Genomic DNA, 20,270 nt, shown 5'->3' with positions numbered 1-20,270 from the left:
TCCCACTGGCGCCATTACCGCATATCAAGCACTGGGCTGCCTCTGCCAACACACCCACCCCTGGTCCCGCACCCCTGGCCCACGTGTTCTGCCCTGGCCTCGCCCCACAAGGCCTCCCATCTTCATACATCACCAGCTGCCTGTCTCCCTCCCTCCTCCCCATCCACGCCTGGTCCGTCGCCATCACCGTCACGTCTTCCACGGCGCATCCCCAGCTGCTCCACACGCCGGTGGTAGGTACCAGCACACGCCGCCACGCCTCCCAGGGACCAACACCACCACCACCACCACCACAAGAGAATCCTGGTGTCCTACAACACCCACCCATTACATAATCCTCCTCCCAGCTCCCTAACCCAGCCACGACGATGGGTTACCCTCGGCCCTATCCACACCTTCAGGAGTTTATTACCTCAGGGGGCTGGCGGGGGCCCCCAGTTCCCGAGGAGGAACGCCCCTAAACCCTCCGGGTTCCAGCTGAGGTGATGAGGTCCGAGTCTTGCCACACACACTCTACCCACGTCACCTCCCTCATCAGGAGCACCACAGCATCGCTGCTTCCTCTCTCCCTTACCCTAATCACCCAACCACCTGCCTCCCTTCTATCATGCCTGCCTCATCCTCTTATCACCCCAGCCAACTCTCTCTCTCTCTCTCTCTCTCTCTCTCTCTCTCTCTCTCTCTCTCTCTCTCTCTCTCTCTCTCAATCCCCCACATCATCCCAAGCACTACCCTCCCTCCTGCCATGTTTGCACAACAACAGCAACTCTGGCCATCATCACGGCCTAGTTCTGCACATCCGACCGTCTGGGATGCACGTTAAACTAAGACTCAAACACGAACACACACACAGATGGACTGATCCACTTCGTGACGCACGAGGGGCATGACGACTGCAATATCCCATTCAATGACTCGGAACTTGTCGCCCCGCTGACGAGAGAGGCAAAGCTACAACGTACCCAAGAGAGGAAGGCATCACCTACGACACCTTACGGTTCCTACTCAACATGCCAGGCCAGTCCTCATCGTGCACTGCACAACATGAGCTGTGTGACAGGTGTTCCACCCCCACCTCCTGGACGAATAGCCTCATCACTCCAACACCCAAACCCAATCAACCAGATGCCTTTAGACCTGCGAAAGGACGGCACTCAGTCGTCATCTACAGAGAACCAGAGCATCTGTCTCCTAACCTACATGGTTTTATGAAACGGTGCATCGCCACCTTTTCAATCGTCCATAAAGAGTACACTTCCACCATCTTCCTTGACCTGAAAGGTGCTTTTGATATAGCCAATCGACACATAATCCCCGCATGAACACGCTAAAATGGATAGAGTAGGTTGGCTTTTGCGGCGGAACTCTGGTTCTCCCTAACCGTTCTGTATCAGGGACACAGAAGTGAGTACCTTGGTACCCCGCGGGGCGGCGTACTTAGCCCCACCTCGTTCAGTGTTCTAATGAACGCCCGTCTTCAGTCCGCGCCCACGAATATCCAACGCCATCAAACCCAGTTATACTGACGATATCGTGATCACCACCTCCGGGTATAGCAACACACTGCACTGCCCTCAACCACGTATCAGACACCTGTGAAAGGTTAGGGTCTTGTCATCTCTTCCGACAAGGCCAAAATCCTCAAACCAACGTCCCCTCTAAAGGAGAAGGAGAGGGGAGGAGGGTGGGTGTCATCATAAGAGCTTCAGTTCAATAACCAGTCCCAGACTGATTATGCGGAAAAAGGTCCCGGCGTCATGGATCAGAGGTACTAACATCCGGAGCTGTTGTAACTAGTAGACTTCACGACACCCACGAGCTGTAGTTGGCCCCATCCTCCAGTCTGGGGCCGACGTCAGAACAGTTATGATGATGTTCATCTCTTACATCCGTCCTACGATTGATTGTGCTGCGCCCCTGCTTGCTCTAACGCTTGAGAGAAGACCTGGAAAGCCTACATCCGTCCTACGATTGATTGTGTTGCGACCCTGCTTGCTCTGACGCTTGAGAGAAGGCCTGGAAAGCCTGAGAAAGTATAACAACACGAGGCTTATGAGAATCATTTTCTGCCTGCCTCAAAATAAGAAAGATTCTACACATGAGGAATAAAGGTCTTGGTCTTCCTTGTATCAGAGATAAGAATAACTGTCCTCAGTCTTTTTCCTGAGATCCAGATGCATAGACAAACGCATCGCAATCCACGTCAACAAGCCTTCCAGACCGTCTTGTGTGGGAGACACCCATCCAGATGGGTCACTACCACTGGCATTGTAGCCTTCCAGACCGTCTTGTGTGGGAGACATCCATCCAGATGGGTCACTACCACTGGCATTGTAGCCTTCCAGACCGTCTTGTGTGGGAGACATCCATCCAGATCGGTCACTACTACTGGCATTATAGCCTTCCAGACCGACCGTCTTGTGTGGGAAGACATCCATCCAGATGGGTCACTACTACTGGCATTATAGCCTTCCAGACCGACCGTCTTGTGTGGGAAGACATCCATCCAGATGGGTCACTACCACTGGCACTATAGGCTCAGAATTGTATGGTGTTGATGAGGCGTGGCCATGAGAGACGATTGACTGCTTTGTGTGCCGGTGTCCCCGGCACATTGATCGTGCACCCCACAATCGCACTATCCTGATCTAACTACGCCTAAATTCCTCCTAAAACCTCTTCACAGGTCAAAGCCTGAGTTAGCAATATTGTAACCTTTGGTGTATTTCAACTACTGGCGTCCACCCGATCTCTCTCTCTCTCTCTCTCTCTCTCCTTTTTTGCGTCAGAGCAACAAATATAGTCGCTCTTAAGGCAAAAAATTGAAGAAAAAAAAATTCAAATCACAACAACGACTCGCTTTTCAGCCTTGCTAAGTCCCCTCAGACGTGGATTTGAAGGTCGCGATGCAGCATCATGTCCTGGAGGGATGTCTGACCCGGTTATTTAACTCGCTCCCGAGCAACTGTCCCTCCAGCGTCTTGCGCCTCTGAGTCCCTCCCTCCCTCCGGACCCACGAGATGCAGTCACAGGTCTTCGTCACCGCCCGCAGGTAGACCATCCCACCTCCGTACAGTCGTCTCAGCCCAACTTGCCCGGCCCATCGGTTCATCATCAGGCGAGCAGATCACGCATCTCTCCTCTTAGGCAAACCGGCAACGTACGTTATCTCGCCGAGAGTGCCGGTTAAAAAACCTCTCCTCTAATTCCACGTATGACTGTGGCGTCCATCTTAATCCACATACCTCACACCAGCAGCCTGACGTACGCTAAATACGCGTATAATAGAAATGAATGACCTCTGAATCCCCCATGTGACGCATCGGCGTATACACTGTGGTTGCGGCCTCGTACGTAAAGCAGCGTACGACACGGCGGCGGGCGGGGCGGCGGGGCCTTCACGTTGGCGTGTAACGCAGCAGGAAGACACCCTCAACGTAGGCGTCACCAGTCCACCACCATACACCCTTCCCAGGGTTGGGGGTGTACATACGACAGCCATAGGGCGAGCCCACGATCCTACCAGACCTACCAACGGCACGAGGGTACAATGACGGCCAGGCCTGAGCGTACATGACCCGGGTGCCATACTAACCACGAGGACAAATGTACATGCAACGTGAGGGACGTTTTCCCCATGGGCGTAGCGCAATACACTGAGCTCTACGGCGGCTCACGCTACGGCCCAGAGTGGCGAGGATCCAGATGCACTGCTCAGGAGAGGCTGTTATTGAGATTGGCAAGGTGCAGTAGCCAGCACCCCCCCACGGACGACCCCCCACCCCCTCACACCATAGCCAATGACCTGCCGGCCGACATGCTCTCACTCACCCATCTAACGGGAGAGAGAGAGAGAGAGAGAGAGAGAGAGAGAGAGAGAGAGAGAGAGAGAGAGAGAGAGAGAGAGAGAGAGAGAGGAGGGGGGGAAGACCGCATGTTGGAGGGGAGGGGAGATGAGGGGGGTACTCTCACAGTGATGGTGGTAGGGGCGCCTGTAGAAGGGAGAGGGGCAGGGTGAGAGGCGCGGGTGCCAAACCACAGCCAAAGACACAGCTGTTGCCTCTACTGTTACCAGGAGGTGTTAACACCCCTGCTATATTTAACCTCCCCATCCCCTCGTATGTTTGCACAGGGGGTGATATAACTCCTGAGTTCCCCTGAGTGAGGGGGTAAATAATCATTAAGTGGTCCGTGTCCTGGGTCAGGCCGGGCTGCCCGCCGTGGCACCACGTGCTTGTAGGTCCGCGGGGCACCACCGTCGTCGCCTCTGGCAGCGGTGAAGGAGCACGGCTGGTGACGGCGTCGCGGTGGGCGCCCCCCCCCCCCCCCCGTCAAAATTGCCTATCTATTCCTGGCCAAGACAGGACTGTGGGCGTGGGCGTGCGTGCGTGTGGGTGAATGGCCCACCCCCGTGTCAACCTGGGCGCGGGTGGAACACCCAGGTATTGGCTCCCACCCTCACCCCACCTCCGTCTCCTCAGCAGGACGGTGCGACACTTGGACATGGCGACCTGACCCTGCAACCTCACCCTTGATCAGAAGTTGGCCGGCTGACAACACATCTGTGGATCACCTCATACAGGGACACACTCAGGCGACGACCCTACACACACACACACACACACACACACGTCATGGGCCCCCTCCCGCTATGATAACGTGTTCTCAGAACCTGGAAAGAGAACTTGAGGTGTCCTGCGCCCACTGTCATTTAGTTCTCAGTGATATGACGGCCGCAGTAAACCACAAGACGCTCTTATATGCTGATGATTCTGTTCTATTGGGACTAATACTATGTTGAGCGATAAGTTCAGGAATATCAGTAACTGGATGACTGATGCATCGTCTCTCCACAAAAGTATATAAAAATATATATATATCATTCGATCCAAAGACAAAATTTAGTACATCTTCCAATCTGAATGTTCAGTTTCAATGGCGTGCGTCAATCTAGGCCCGAAACCTCAACAAAACACCCTGAAGTACGGCCTACTTACCTATATCCAACACCAAAACAACATTCCTGGCCAGATAATCAATATACCTATGTAGGGAGAGTCAACGGTTGCTTGAATCGCCATTAGTTGTGTTACGATCAACGTGGAAAATAAAAATCAACAACCAGTATGTTATAAAACAAACTCTTCACAACTCTCCTCAAACTGCCATGGTATACTCAACTGGACTGACATCACTGAGAGTGATTTAAACTTGTCACCCGCAGAGACAGCAAAAAAAAAAAAAAAAAAAAAAATCTCGCATTTGAGAACGTAATTCATATTCAACCGACTAAAAATGGTAACGCTGCTATCAAATATTATGTCTATGTACTTCGCTTATGCTAATGATATCCTCAGCATCCCAACACACTCAGGTCAAGGGTTACTAATGTCTGTTTGTAGATATAACGGTATGGTTGGAAGCACTGCTTTCAAGGACACAGCTACTGCAGAGGAAAGTGTACCTCTTGATGCTTAATTTCTGAAAAGTCTCAAAAAACCTGTATTTTTCCGTTAAACAGAATTCTATAATACCTCTATACCTCTATTATTTCTTGGTTGTTTACTCTGTATTGTTTGTTTGTAATCCATATTTTCATTTTGAAATACAATATTCACATCATGGTGAATAGTCATTTTGCCCAGCTATCTCATGCTGCATCACTCAATTTCATTCTGCTTTATCAATTTTCACATACTTATAAAATATTCTGAGGACCGTAATGGAAATAAGTTTTTTTTTTCAACTTTCTGTGTTGTCCCTAAAGAGTTCTATTTACGGTAAGATGTGTTGCTTGTAGTTCGTAATGAATTTTACTGTAAATGTGATACGAGTTCCCAATACAAATTCTGTACTACACAGCAAGGAACTGATGCCACACACCCACTCCACATCGTGTGCCGCGCGCCTCCCTCATATGCCACGGTTCTGGATGACCCAGTAACATGTGTATTGTAACCAGCCACTCGTCAACGACAGAGGCCCTTCGTCTTTATAAACAGTCCAATTTATACCAGCCAGTTAAACTGGAGGCGACTGTTCTCTGACCCTCGGAGGGAGGACTAGGCACACGATGCTTACTACGAACCAACTCGCACGAACCAGTTCGTACAGACGTGAAATAAAAATATACCCTCGACGAATGCTACCATTTCAAGTTTAATAACGAAACGCGGAAGGAAACCAGCGATGAAAACTCGGAGAGCAAAATTACTGCTACCCACACTACGTAAAAAGAAAATATATTGAGACGTAAATTCTTCTGATCTGTCGACATTAGATATTTCATAGGTGGAGCGAAGGTGGGTGTCGCGGTGTGTGACCCGGGGACACGGCCGCCATTCATCTATCCCCATATTGATCTGGCAGGAGCTTGTCAGCTTCCTGGATGCTGACGTCAAAGCTACACTGCCACCTGATAACGTCGAGTTACTTGCTACTGACCGTGTCGATCTCAAACTGCCGAAAAATATAAGATAACTTTGGAATTATCGACGGTCGAACATTATTCCCCCCTTGCGAACAATGCTCCTTCTTCATCACCACGCTACAACGACCCACCAATGTACGAGCCAAAGCGGACTTGAATCCCCGACCAGCTGGGTGGAGAGAGAGATTGGCAGCGAGAGCGGTTTACGAAGCGGTGGGTGAGGCGTCGTTGCCAACACAAGTCTGTCGACCCGTGCCCCCATCCCCATCCCCATCATGAGCGTATTTACAGCTCCTCATGGCACGAACCCCCTTCCTCTTGCTACCCCCCCCCCCCCACCTCCTCCTCTCCTCCCCTAAGAGGTCTGATAAAGATGAAATTGGCCAAGTGACTGAACTGCTCATTCTTAGATGACGTGCACAAGAGATCACGTTCTGTGAGGGAGGATCTCTTGCCTCCAACACGCCATCTGCCACACGCAGCTGATTCTCAGCCGACATCACGAAATCTAACGTGATGGGGAAAATCAAAGAACAAATTTCGAGCGAAAAGCACGACACACGGCGACCACGTACATAGCCTATACTTTATTTCTACAGCCAAATATCTTTTGTCATATCAATTCTTTTCTCATCTTAATTCAAATTTAATCATCAATTGATTCCCTTACTGCCTGTTGGTGGAGGCGGTTCCTTCCCCTAAGCAAGCGTATCCACAGCTCCCGACCCCTGAGATCATGACATCCACATCGATCCGCTCGCTCGTCTAAAAGCAGAAGCGTCGCATTTCAATATTTTCCTGAAAAGCAAGATGGCCGCCATGGGGAGCCAAGCGGAGCTAAACTTTGAAATCCCAGCGATGCGCGCCATCTGATGCCACGCCAAACTATATGATGGAGTCTTAGTATCGACAGATATGTGGTTCAGTCAACAGGTATACGTATGACGGGAATAATTTCAGGGAAGAAACACGAAGGGTAGCGAACAGCAAGTGAGCGAGCCGTTTCGATGCTGTCAATGATAGTAAAGAGGCCAAGAATTTCATGCTGCAAATAAATGACTCGCTGAGAAATATATTTAATGTTTAAGGTGGCAAAAAATATGAAGTCGTGTACTTGAGGCGAAGTCTGTTTTCAAACGCATCAATGGCGTTGCTTTCAAATACTCAAATTTACTTGTACATAGTCATTTCATGAGGTAAAAATCCTGTTGAATAAAAAATAGGACATGCTCTACCCGATTGGCAACGTCTGTCCAAGAATCGGTATCCATTGCTACGGATGACCAGACAAAATCATCGAAGCGTTCGGTAATTCTAAATGCCTGTATCAAATCGCCTCTTAACCTTCTCTCTTCTACATTAAATTCATGAGTTCTACAAGACCCTCACTGAATTCACTGGTAGCTGGTTCTTCTCTTATTTCTCGATTAATAATCAAACGGCGAAATGCACCAGCGAAAAGCAAGGGGCCGCATTGCTTAAGACATGATTTCCAATACCCTAACCTACGAAGATTAGCATTTTGTTCGCCCTTTTAAAACTGCTTCTACGCACTGCTCACTCCGCACTAGGTCAGTCAAAGATTATTACACATCCAAGTGCTTTCCCTAATTCCAGTTTAAAGCTAACGAGAATTCATACTGTATCTTGTCCTCTCGTCGTATCTTTAAAATTAATTTAACTCTTGCGAGCCCAGTCTATGACTTTGTCTATGTTCGGTGGCAGCTGTTGACCATCAATTTCTGTCGTAGCTCTACTTCCCAGCCTAGCTCTGTAAGCCATTTTCATACCTTAGAGCATTATATATATATATATATATATATATATATATATATATATATATATATATATATATATATATATATATATTCATAAGCATATGAAGAAAATGAATAACACTTTGATATATGAAAAAGGGATTTTCAAATCCATAATACTGTACATATACTAAATCAAAAAATAAAAATGGTTAGGAAAAAAATTCTAATTCTACTTCCTTTCTGGGACACAAAGAGGTCATTACATGATACAAATCATTAAATGTGCTCCTCTGATTAATGCTAATCTGCCAATCCCTGAAAAACTAAAAACTGATGCTACCATATAAAAATAAAGTTTGCTGGTGCCACATTCAGAGCCTTCTGGTACCACTACTGGTTTCTTCGGTACCAGACTTTGAATAGCAGTGCCGTACAGCATGACCCATCATCACAGTCACTAACATATTTGAGACATCTGGGCCCAAGGCATCACCCGTTACGTGTAAATAGTCTTAAGCTTTGATGTTTGATCATCACTCTTGTTTACGGCCAGTCACCTAACTTTTTTTCTAACCACCTGAAGATTATAATACTCGCTACCAAGCGCTGATGATCATGAATAATGTGTATTCACTGATGATAATGAATAATGTGTATTCATTGAGCTCGAGCATGACGGTACGACCTTCGAGCACGACTGTACGACCCTCAGGTATGTGTATAAAATGGATTGGCCTAGAACTTCACCACGCCAAGGGTCGCTCTGTCGTTCTCGGGGTGTTTATACTTCAATCTATCAAAAACGTTTTCGGGGTGTTTATACTTCAATCTATCAAAAAAAATGAGAAAAAACAAAAAATAGCCAGCCATCACAATGCTTCTCCATTCCAAATATAACTCTCGTCTTCGCCCACATCTGAGCGTCCGATAAGGGGAGCAAGCTGGTCAGCAGCCTATCGGAGTGCATCGCAACACATACTGACCAGGTACGTATCCTTCTCTGTACGGAACTTACTCACTGACTGCTACGACGGATAAGACCCATTTGGCCAACAGCAGTCAGTAAGACGACAGAGGCACACAAGACGGTACCTAACAGGCAAGCCGCAACGTACAAATAAGGGCACGTACACAGACCTTGCCAGATTCCAAGGTGGTCATGCCCATTCTCCGTCCGTAATGCGCCCGTTAATCCGCTGCAAGTGAGAGTACTGACATTAAACAAAGTACCTGAGGTACCGGTATGTTCTAACCTCGGTGGAAAAAAAAAAAAAAAAGGCTTTGTCATAATGCCTGCCGACCTCCCAGCCCGTTACCCCCATCTTCCGGCCGAGGTATCTCGAAAGCACCAACTCACTCACCTACCACCACCCGCCCTCAAGGCCAGCCGTTCGGAACCATTTTTTTTTTTTTTTTTTACTGGTGCCACCACTCTTATGTCTGCGTTATTGTCTGTGACAACCCTGGCGCCGCAGCCGGCCGCAAATTATGCTAAGTAACCCACACGTGACCAAATAAGTCATGAAGGGCCGAGGTTGCCTGAACAGCCCCATATTCTGAACTCCGATGCTTTTTATGGAACGGTATCTTTGGGTCAACACGTCACCTGCTGCTGGTTTCCAGAACGTGCCTAGCCAGAACTCCAGGGCGCCTTGGACAGGAAGAAGTAATTAAATACGTGTGTTTACCAGATCGAAGGCTCGTACGGGCGGGAAGAACGATGCTGCTGCTCTATTATACACCACCGGCCTTTCAAATGTCTACAACGAAGATCATCGTTCATCTTCACTCCCATACTCCAAAACGATTTTACTATTCCGAGTCGATTTGTCATTTTCCTGAAAGGTCACCCAACTTCCGTTCAAAACATATGTTTACTGTGGGGGAAACAGCTGTCCGGACCTGAAACTAACTCTTCAGTCCCTCGAAAGACAATAGAGTAACTGAGGAGTGAAGAATATCCAGCATACACGATCAAAGATTGTTCAATTCCCGTTGTAGCGCCGGCAACTCTGCCCTCATCCTCAGAAGGGGTGGTGGGTTAAAGATACATGCAGGCCTAGGAGCGGTGCTGCAATGCAATTAAAGGGTATAAATCTGCGGGGGCGAGTGGCGAAATTCTGCACGAGATCAAGGGGCTAGTCTACGTAAAAGCTGTGTGTCCCAGTGGTATAAGCTGTACAACAACTTTCTTCTGTCGGTGCCTGGAGTGTCCTTACCCCTCAACGCAGGCAAGGAGCGGAAGGCTTGGGGGGGGGGGGGGGGGGGGGGGGGGGGGGGGGGTAGTAGTAGTAGTAGTAGTAGTAGTAGTAGTAGTAGTAGTAGTAGTAGTAGTAGTAGTAGTAGATCTACTATTCAAATACAGGTACAATCAACGTAAAAATAACTGCATCCTTGAGTTCGATGGACTTCGAAAGGAACAAAGTTGCACCACATGTTTGGGTATGAATGGCTGTTACATTCCTCATGTCATAAATCACCTTTCCTCGTGTAATATTCTTTAAAACCAAACAACAAAAAAAAAAGAATTAATTCATGGAAGTAGGACAAAGAAGTTTAATTCGTTACTTTGGTGATACATATCACAAAAAGTATTTGCAGTAACATATCATACAAAGAGAAATTTGGAAAGTCAACGGAATGAGTTGCCATCTTTACATATAAAAAAAATTAGAAAATTTAACAATCTTGCCGAGGTGAAACTTTTGAACAGATAGACAAAAATGTCCTAATTATCAGGGTATCATTATTTTCCTCATGAGGGAATTATCAAATCAATGCATATCAATATTCCTATAATCACAAGACTTTGGAGCATGAATTACTATAAATTTTCAAGGGTAACGAATTTAGAATTGAAACATGAACGAGAGAATTAGACTTAAGTCATGTATGGTTGTCAAGGCCATTTCATTCGTCAAAGAACACTTAGAAAGAATGACAAGCAGAAATCATGATGAAAGAATGAGACCACATGATAAGCGAATGAAATCGAATGATTAAGCTGAATTATAAATGCAGTGTTCTTGCTTAGAAATGTTTAAGAACACTCAGTTTAATATATTCTTTCTCGTTTTAGAACACTCGGTTTAATACATTTTTTTTTTCTAACGTCAATATCAGATACTCATGGACATTCCACTAACGTTAACCAAAGGAAAGCATACGATAGGAGTACAGGAGTACATGGTAGTTCCTTAACTCTTCCAGTTGTAGCAAACAGCTTTCCTATCTTGTCTTGTGGGACGCCGATGCCAAATAAGGATACCTAAGACAATATAACAATATACTCTTAGTTTTGTGTTTCGAAATGCAAAGCACACGAAGTGTATCGATCCCTTTTTTTATGTTAACTAATAAGACTCAAAGGATTATTTCCGGACAAAACTTACGGGAAGAAACTAACACGAGTAACATAATAACGTTCTTAGTACTCTACAAAATGGGGCTCGTCTGTATACTTCCCAAGAAACACACAACACCCGAAATGTAGCAGTGTTGACGGTGGAACCAACACGCCCAGCACCAGGTTCCGGGGCGTAGAACATGTAAGACGAGTCGCTACAGCCTAGCAGCACCACCACCAGCACCACGCCCCAAACAGCAACATCCCGAGACCGATAATACCCAAGTGGCAACTATGTATGGCGGCCACTACGCTCCAACTGTAACATCCCAGCGACGACCACACCCCCAGCAACAACGAGCACACGAGCAGCAGCAGCAGCAGGAAGGCCGTACTTACCTCTGCAGCATCTGAGGTAGTTGGCGACTTCCTTGTGTATGCGGTTGGCGTTGGTCTGCTGCTTGTTGAAGTTCAGCTCATACTCGTCGAACACGTCGTCTACCGTCCTGTCCGCTTTGCCCAGGTTCTGTAGGATCTGCAATACAAACCGTCAAATAATTAATTACAGAAGACAAAAAAAATATATATATATATATATCGGCATTAAAATAATAAGAACGTCAAATAAAACATATGTATGAACATACTATACAAATTCCTATGCATTCATAAGAAAAACAGAACAGCCACATACAACATTCATGTTTAAATATAACATGAAAAAATTAGCTAGCGGCCATAACTGAAATAAAGAATTTCCTAAATTTGTAAAGGAATTTCATTAAATAAATCATTCGACAGCATCTGGTTACTGAATAAATAGAGAAATAATAATCCAATGTTCCAGCCTTACTTGGTCCTCTGGCAACAATTTGGAAAAAAAAGAGAAGCATATCTATGCCCTCCTTGGGTTCACTATGACTAATCCAACGTTTACCGAAGAAAATAAGTAAAGAAAAATATTCATAAAAAATGGATGGTACACTCATGGCAGCCGATTAAAAGACAAATATCAGTCAAAAGGTAATCATATGATACATTACATATCTACGAATGTGTTGTAACTTGAATGTGAGCTGTTTGAGAAGGCACATTAACTTCAAACCGTAAGAGATTAATTCCTTAACCCCTTGAGAACAAAGATACCATGAGCACCATGATTACGACCTTTGAGCACGTCGGTACGACCCTTGAGCACGCCGGTACGACCCCTTGATTCATACTCAAGGGTCTTACCCCTAAAAACCATATGCATCATTCGGTGGGACAGCCAGATGGCCAGCCCGGGGCAGGGGAGCGACGACACCCGCCATTCCAAGTTGCAAGTGGCGTCGCCCCTGGCCAGCAGCCAACGCTTAGCCTAGTCATCCTGCTTCCTCGCAGACACCTGTCGCTGCGCTTTTCCTCACTCGTCACCGAAGCACCCACTAGGTCACGATCACATACGCCAGTCCGGATCGCTAAACACCAAATCGAACCGATGAGTCGCACCCAAACGTCTGTGCTGCCCTCATAAATGTCACATGACTTATACACAAAGGGATGCTGGTGGACTGTCAGGGACTCTCGTTTTATACCGACATATTTCGAATTTCCGGTACGAATTTAGAAGTTGTGTTGAAGGTAAACTCTCATGCCAAAGATATCGATGACTGAGGCAAATCTATATTGTTTACGAGTATATCGACATCTTTCCTGCCACTATGTCACGCCCTTTACTGATAGGAGAACTGATCTTGCATTCAGTCACAAAGTATAATGGAGCAATACCTGGATGGCTTCTAACATTCGACAAAAACCTTTTAAAATGCCAGGGTTGCGCCGAGAATTTAACTTGTTTACCCTGAGCAGCTTTCGGATCATTTTTTTTTTTTTTTCGTACAGACGGGAGAGCACAGATCACAGGATCTTCAGTGCCTAGTAGGGGGTTGGTTTAGAAACAACACCACCATTATCACCTGTTTCTATGATGCTATCTCAATACTCGTTAATTCACAAGAGCAACAACGAATACGTCTGATTTCCGCTTCATAATTTTCAACAAGCTATGCATGTATGCAAGCGAATTAAATGATATATTCTGAGTCGTTCCAACATTCTCTGAGACATTGCCATCAGCAATTATCGCTGCCCTCCAAGCGGCAACAATGGAATATTTATGTTCGGGTCCCCCCTAGTCGTGAATCTGCCGCGGCCCGACTGGACAATCTGCAGTTCCACAACTGTAAACAAATGGCACAGTTCTATAAACCGGTTTCAGATGTGTTAATGATCGAACGAGCACTTAAATACCGGGAATCACAATTTGTTCTTGTATCAACTGGACACTATGAGCTATTCAAGTTTCTAACGGTTCACAATCCACTTGCACTCGCTTACATAGAGGATTGTGACTGAGTTCTTCCGTTACACACACACACACACACACACACATATATATATATATATATATATATATATATATATATATATATATATATATATATATATATATATATATATATATATATAATTTTTTCTTTTTTTTCCATACATATTCGCCTTATCCCACGTTAGCGAGGTAGCGTTAAGAACAGAGGAGTGAGCCTTAGAGGGAATATCCTCACTTGGCCCCCTTCTCTGTTCCTTCTTTTGGAAAATTATAAACGGGAGGGGAGGATATCCAGCCCCCCGCTCCCTTCCCTTTTAGTCGCCTTCTACGACACTCAGGGAATACGTGGGAAGTATTCTTTCTACCCTATCCCCAGGGAGATAGATAGATATATATATATATATATATATATATATATATATATATATATAACGAAAATATGACTAGTGCTTCTAATGTTTTTCTATAACTCGGTATCAAACATCAAGTGGCTCTCTCTCTCTCTCTCTCTCTCTCTCTCTCTCTCTCTCTCTCTCTCTCTCTCTCTCTCTCGGTACAACACCAGTTCTCTCGTTACCCCAGGACGGTCACAGGACTCAACACTTTACGACCACCCGACCACTGTTCCTCATGACGAGGAGGAAGAGGAGGAGGAACAGAAACACATCTATATTTACCAATGACGCATTTTTCTTTTCTTTTTTTTTTTTTAATATATCGCCCAGGTTATGCGTCCCAGATAAAGAGTAATGCTCTCTGGCAAGCCAATGCCACAGAAGCTATGCCACGTGGGCAGATTTGATAGCTGACGTGAACTGAAGCTAAAAATACTCTTAAGGAAAAAAAGGGAATATTTATAACTACGCAACAGATACCATATGTCAAGTGCAGCAGCAGAACTGACTATGCCCTCGAGTGCCACCGGGTGGATGATGATGTCCTCTACCACCACCACCGGGTGGATGAGGGGGTTCTCTACCACCACCGGGTGGATGAGGAGGTTCTCTAACACCACCGGGTGGATGAGTTTCTCTACCACCATCTGGTGGATGAGGGGGTTCTCTTCCACCACCGGGTGGATGATGAAGTTCTCTACCACCACCGGGTGGATGAGGGGGTTCTCTACCACCACCGGGGGGATGAGGAGGTTATCTACCACCACCGGGGGATGAGGAGGTTCTCTACCACCACCTGGTGGATGAGGAGGTTCTCTAAATCCACTGGATGGATGAGGAAGTTTTCTACCACCACCCGGTGGATGAGGAGGTTCTCTACCACCACCGAGTGGATGAGGAAGTTCTCTACCACCACCGGGGGGATGAGGAGGTTCTCTACCACCACCCGGTGGATGAGGAAGTTCTCTACCACCACCGGGGGGATGAGGAGGTTATCTACCACCACCGGGTGGATGAGGAAGTTCTCTACCACCACCGGGGGGATGAGGAGGTTCTCGACCACCACCGGGAGAATGAGAAGCTTCTCTGCCACCACCGGGTGAACGAGGAGCTTCTCTTCAGCCACTAGATGGTTGAGGATATTTTCTAACACCACTGGGTGGGTGAGGATGTTGTCTACTACTACTGGGTGGATGAGGATGTTTTCTAATACTATTGGCTGGCTGAGGAAGTTTTCTACAGCCACTGGGTAGCTGATGGGGTTCTCTACCACCACTGGGTGGCTGAGGAAGTTTCCTCTACCACCACTGAGTGGCTGAAGATGTTCTCTACTGCTACTGGGTGACTGAAGATGTACTCAACTACCACTGGGCAACTGAGGGACTGGTCTACTACCACTGGGTGGCTGAGGATGTACTCAAGCACCACCTTGAGCCTACATGTGCTCTTTGACCATCCTTGCCTCACTTCCCCTCATCTCCCTACGAGACCCACTCCTTCCGTCCCAATAGTGCCGTCCCGTCTCAGGTGTCCGGTGCCCACCTGAGCGTCCCACTGTGGGGGTGTGCTGGTGGTCTGCCCTCGGGTGCTGAACTGGGGGGAAGAGAGGGGAAAGAAGCAGGGGAGGCAGATCAGTCGGTGGGATAACGAGGGGTGTCGGGCTGTGGACACCTGCCAACAGTCTGTCATCGCCGGAGGCTCACACACACACACACACACACACACACACACAGTCTTCCCCTCCCTCACCCTCTTGCGCTACTCCTAACATACACATATTACTCTGCCCTGTTGACGGCTAAGATACCAGCCCGACCGGAGGAGGAAGGGGAGCTCGAGTACCGTCAGGCAAGGAGGGTTACAGTGGGGGTAGGCTGACGGCCGGGCATGAACGTCTCAAGGACCAATTAAAAGTCCGCGGACGGGTTGACGGTGAAAGTGTCTCGGTTCCATAGTGACTTGACCCGGTCCACCCAACTCCTGGCTTGCCCCACACGACCCTTGCACGGCGCGGGATACACCTGCTCCCGTCGCACCACCTCATCTGTCAGCGGTAGGGTGGATATCATTACCAACCCCGCCATCCCAACCCCCACACCCTCTGCCATCACAGCGGGACACACCAAAACACACCGTTCACCGGAGGGCAAGTACGCCAAGCAACTACACCCTCCTACTCACAGAGCCCTGTCCCCATAAAAGGCCAGGAGGAGCAGTTTAGACGATACGGGGCGACCCTTACTTGGTCAGGTCGGCTCGGCTCTCTGGGCGGCCTCGTTCAACCATTCCTGCCTCAAGTCACACCATAAGCAGCAGTGGGCAGCCAACCACGACGTCAGCCTCAGTCACAGCGATAGTGGTGCTCCTTGCTTGGAGAGGCAGTGATTGGAGCGGACACACCGCGTCACCCCGTGCCCCTGGAGTGGACCCAGTCGACGCTATCTCCACCACCCAAGTTTAAGAATGAGTGACGCCAAACGTCACACGACAAAAGGAAGCACTCTGACTACATCATGCCGGGAGCAACAACCAGGAGTTCAGTGTGTCACTCGCCATCTAACTACTACTACTACGAGGCAGATTGGGGAGTGAACATTCCCAATCTTTTATATGCCAGACGTCACAGCCAACACAAAGTCACATTCTCCCAGGGTAAAACTTCCCATTCATGGATCTCTCGAGCGGACCCGACAAGGACAGATAAAAAAAAGTGGAATAATGAATAGGTAAGATAAAGAGGTTGTGGCGGGTGATGGTGCTGCCCACGGAGCATTAGAGACCTTGGAGTGATCGTTTGGTGTGACGGTGGTCTGACTACTGCAGCAGCTGTGCTGTGAGGCTCTAACTACTGCAGCAGCTGTGGTGTGAAGCTCTAACTACTGCAGCAGCTGTGGCGTGAGGCTCTAACTACTGCAGCAGCTGTGGCGTGAGGCTCTCACTACTGCAGCAGCTGTGCTGTGAGGCTCTAACTACTGCAGCAGCTGTGGCGTGAGGCTCTAACTACTGCAGCAGCTGTGGCGTGAAGCTCTAACTACTGCAGCAGCTGTGGCGTGAGGCTCTAACTATTGCAGCAGCTGTGCTGTGAGGCTCTAACTACTGCAGCAGCAGCTGTGGTGTGAGGCTCTTACTGCAGCAGCAGCTGTGGTGTGAGGCTCTTACTACTGCAGCAGCTGTGTCGTGAGGGTCACACTGCTGCAACAGCTGTGATGTGAGGCTCTTACTGCAGCAGCAGCTGTGGTGTGAGGTTCTTACTACTGTAGCAGCTGTGTCGTGAGGGTCACACTGCTGCAACAGCTGTGGCGCGAGGCTCTTACTGCTGCAGCAGCTGTGGCATGAAGACTTTACAGCAGCAGCCTCCGTGAGCCCCAGGTCCTGCCCTACCCGCCACAGTACCACACAGACCATCACCACCTTTCCCTCTCTCCTGCTCGTACAGCCACGTCCCGTCAGGCGTTCCAGGCTCGACGCGGCCGCTGTGGCTGCTGCACCTGGCTCTCCCCCGCCCGTCACCGGACCACACCTAATATAGACGTCCTTGGGCCGCCCCGCTTCCAACCGAGGTTTAAAGTAACCAAACTGGGCTAATGTGTGGCGGGCCGGTTCCAGGAGAGGATGTACGACAACTGGCGGGTACAAGCTACACGCTGCAAGCGTGTGTTCACGAGGCATCGCTTGTATACCTGATGGTGCAGGAAAACCCTGGGGAACCACCTCCACCTCCAGCAACTGCCTCTCCCAGCCAAAACGTCGTTAGCGCCACCGGTCACCACCACCACATCCTCGCCACCACACACAATGTAACTGTGTTCTGCACCCCACATGCACCCGACATACACACATAGCAGCAACCCCAGCTCGCTGTTACTCCCAGTGACTTCAAGGAAACGGTCTTCAGTCATGGTAGACCCGAGAATGCACCACACGTAAATAACGACAACAGAAGCAGATGACAGCCGCGAAAAACACGCCAGCCACAGCTTGCAGGAGTAACCCTTATCATCTGCAGCTGAAGTTCCTCATGGGGAAAAAAAATAAGTAAATAAATGAACCCCGCCGTTCATTCACTGATAATGCTTTCAAGTGCGTGTCAATTAAGAAAAAAAAAAAAAAACTAAATATTGCGGGAAAGCCTCCAGCAGGTGAAACACGATGAGCAGAGCATCAATATGAGGAGGGGAACGGGAGGGGAGACTAAAGGACCAGGAGGGAACCAGCCATACACACACACACACACACCAGATGCCAAGACTTGGCGCAACGTTACGATCCATGAATACGATGGCATGACCCTTGAACACGACGGTACGACCCTTGAACACGACGCCACGACCCTTGAACACGAAGGCACGACCCTTGAGCACGACTGCACGACCCTTGAACACGACTGCATGACCCATGAATACGACGGTGCAGCCCTTGAACACAACGGCACGACCCTTGAACACGACGGTGCGGCCCTTGGACATGACGATACAGCCCTTGCGTATGACAGTTTGACCTCTGACGTGGCCCTCCACGGTGTAGGCCAAGGGCCGGGCTAACAGTGACCCCCTGAGAGAAGATGATACACAATACGCCGACGTGTAACTGACCAACGACAATTTGCTCCTGACGGACGCCCATCTAGCTAACATCCTCCTGGCAGTCTAGGTCAGTGAAATGCTGACTGATGACCTAAAAAAAAAAAAAAATTTCAAATTTTCCCGGGTACAATTTAGAAGTTGTGTTGAAGGAAAACCCAAAGCCAAAGATATCGAGCTGAGGCTTTATATTGTTTACGAGTATTCGAATTTTTCCCTGCCCAAAAGTCCCCCCCTTTACTGTAGGAAAGATCTTGCATTGTCACAAAGTATAAGGAGCAATCCCTGGGGGTTTTCTAACACGAAAAAATTTTTAAAATGCAGGGTTGCGCGAGAATTTAACTTTTTTCCCCTGGAGCTTTGGATCTTTTTTTTTTTTTTTCGTAAGACGGGAGAGCAAGATCAAGGACTTCATGCCTAGTGGGGTTGGGTTTTTTAAAACAACCCCACCATTATCCCTTTTCTTGATGCATCTCAAAATGTTAATTCAAAAGGGCAAAAACGAATATCTGTTTTCCGCTTCATAATTTTCAAAAGTATGGTATGAAAGCAAATTTAAAATAAAATTTTCTGATCGTTCCAACATTTCGAGACATTTGCCTCACAATTATCGCTGCTCAAAGCGGCACAATGGAAAAATTTTATGTTGGGGTCCCCCTAGTCGTGAATTGCCGCGGCCCCCATGGGCAATTGAAGTTCCAAACTGAAACAAATGGCACAGTTCATAAACCGGGTTTTAGATGTGTTAATGATCGACCCCCCCTAAAAAGCGGGAATCACAATTTGTTGTATCCACAACTTGAGCTATTCAAGTTTTACGGTTCACATCCACTTGCACTCGCTTTCATGGGATTTTGACTGAGTTCTTCCGTTTTAAAAACAACACAACAACAACACACCACATATATATATATATATTTTATATATATTATTTATTTTAAATTAATTAAATATATAAAAAATAATAATTATATTATTTTTCTTTTTTTTATACTATTCGCCCTTATCCCCCGTTTTCGAGGACGTTAAGAAAAGAGGGGAGCTTAGGGGTATCCTCACTGGCCCCTTCTCTGTTTTCTTTTGGAAAAATTTTAAAGGGAGGGGGGGGTACCGCCCCCCCCCCCCCTTTTAGTGCTTACGACATGGAATGGTGGGGGAAAACTTTCACCCCATCCCCCGGGAAAATATATATATATTAATATTATTATATAATAATAAAATAATTAAATATATATATATTAATTATATAAATAAATTAACGAAAAATGACAGGTTCTAATGTTTTTTATAACCGGGATCAAAAATCAAATGGCTCTCTTCCTTCTCTCCTCTCTCTCTTTTCTCTCCTCTCTCTTCTCTCCGGTACAACAAGTTCTTTCCCCTTACCC

The 20,270-nt window shown here is 47.5% G+C and overlaps 1 protein-coding gene across 14 annotated transcripts in view; it reads right to left on the bottom strand.

Moving 5' to 3' along the window:
* Amph (amphiphysin) overlaps positions 1-20,270 on the bottom strand; it is a 271,862-nt gene that overhangs the window by 78,400 nt on the left and 173,192 nt on the right. For all 14 annotated transcript variants that reach the window (XM_071667035.1, XM_071667027.1, XM_071667028.1 and 11 more), the window contains one exon: positions 11,936-12,071. In XM_071667035.1, coding sequence (XP_071523136.1) covers positions 11,936-12,071 — 136 coding nt within the window. The remainder of the gene's footprint in view (positions 1-11,935; positions 12,072-20,270) is intronic.

Source organism: Panulirus ornatus, chromosome 11, assembly GCF_036320965.1.
Source record: "Panulirus ornatus isolate Po-2019 chromosome 11, ASM3632096v1, whole genome shotgun sequence".
NCBI lineage: Eukaryota > Metazoa > Arthropoda > Malacostraca > Decapoda > Palinuridae > Panulirus > Panulirus ornatus.
This window is presented reverse-complemented; position numbering and strand designations above follow the sequence as displayed.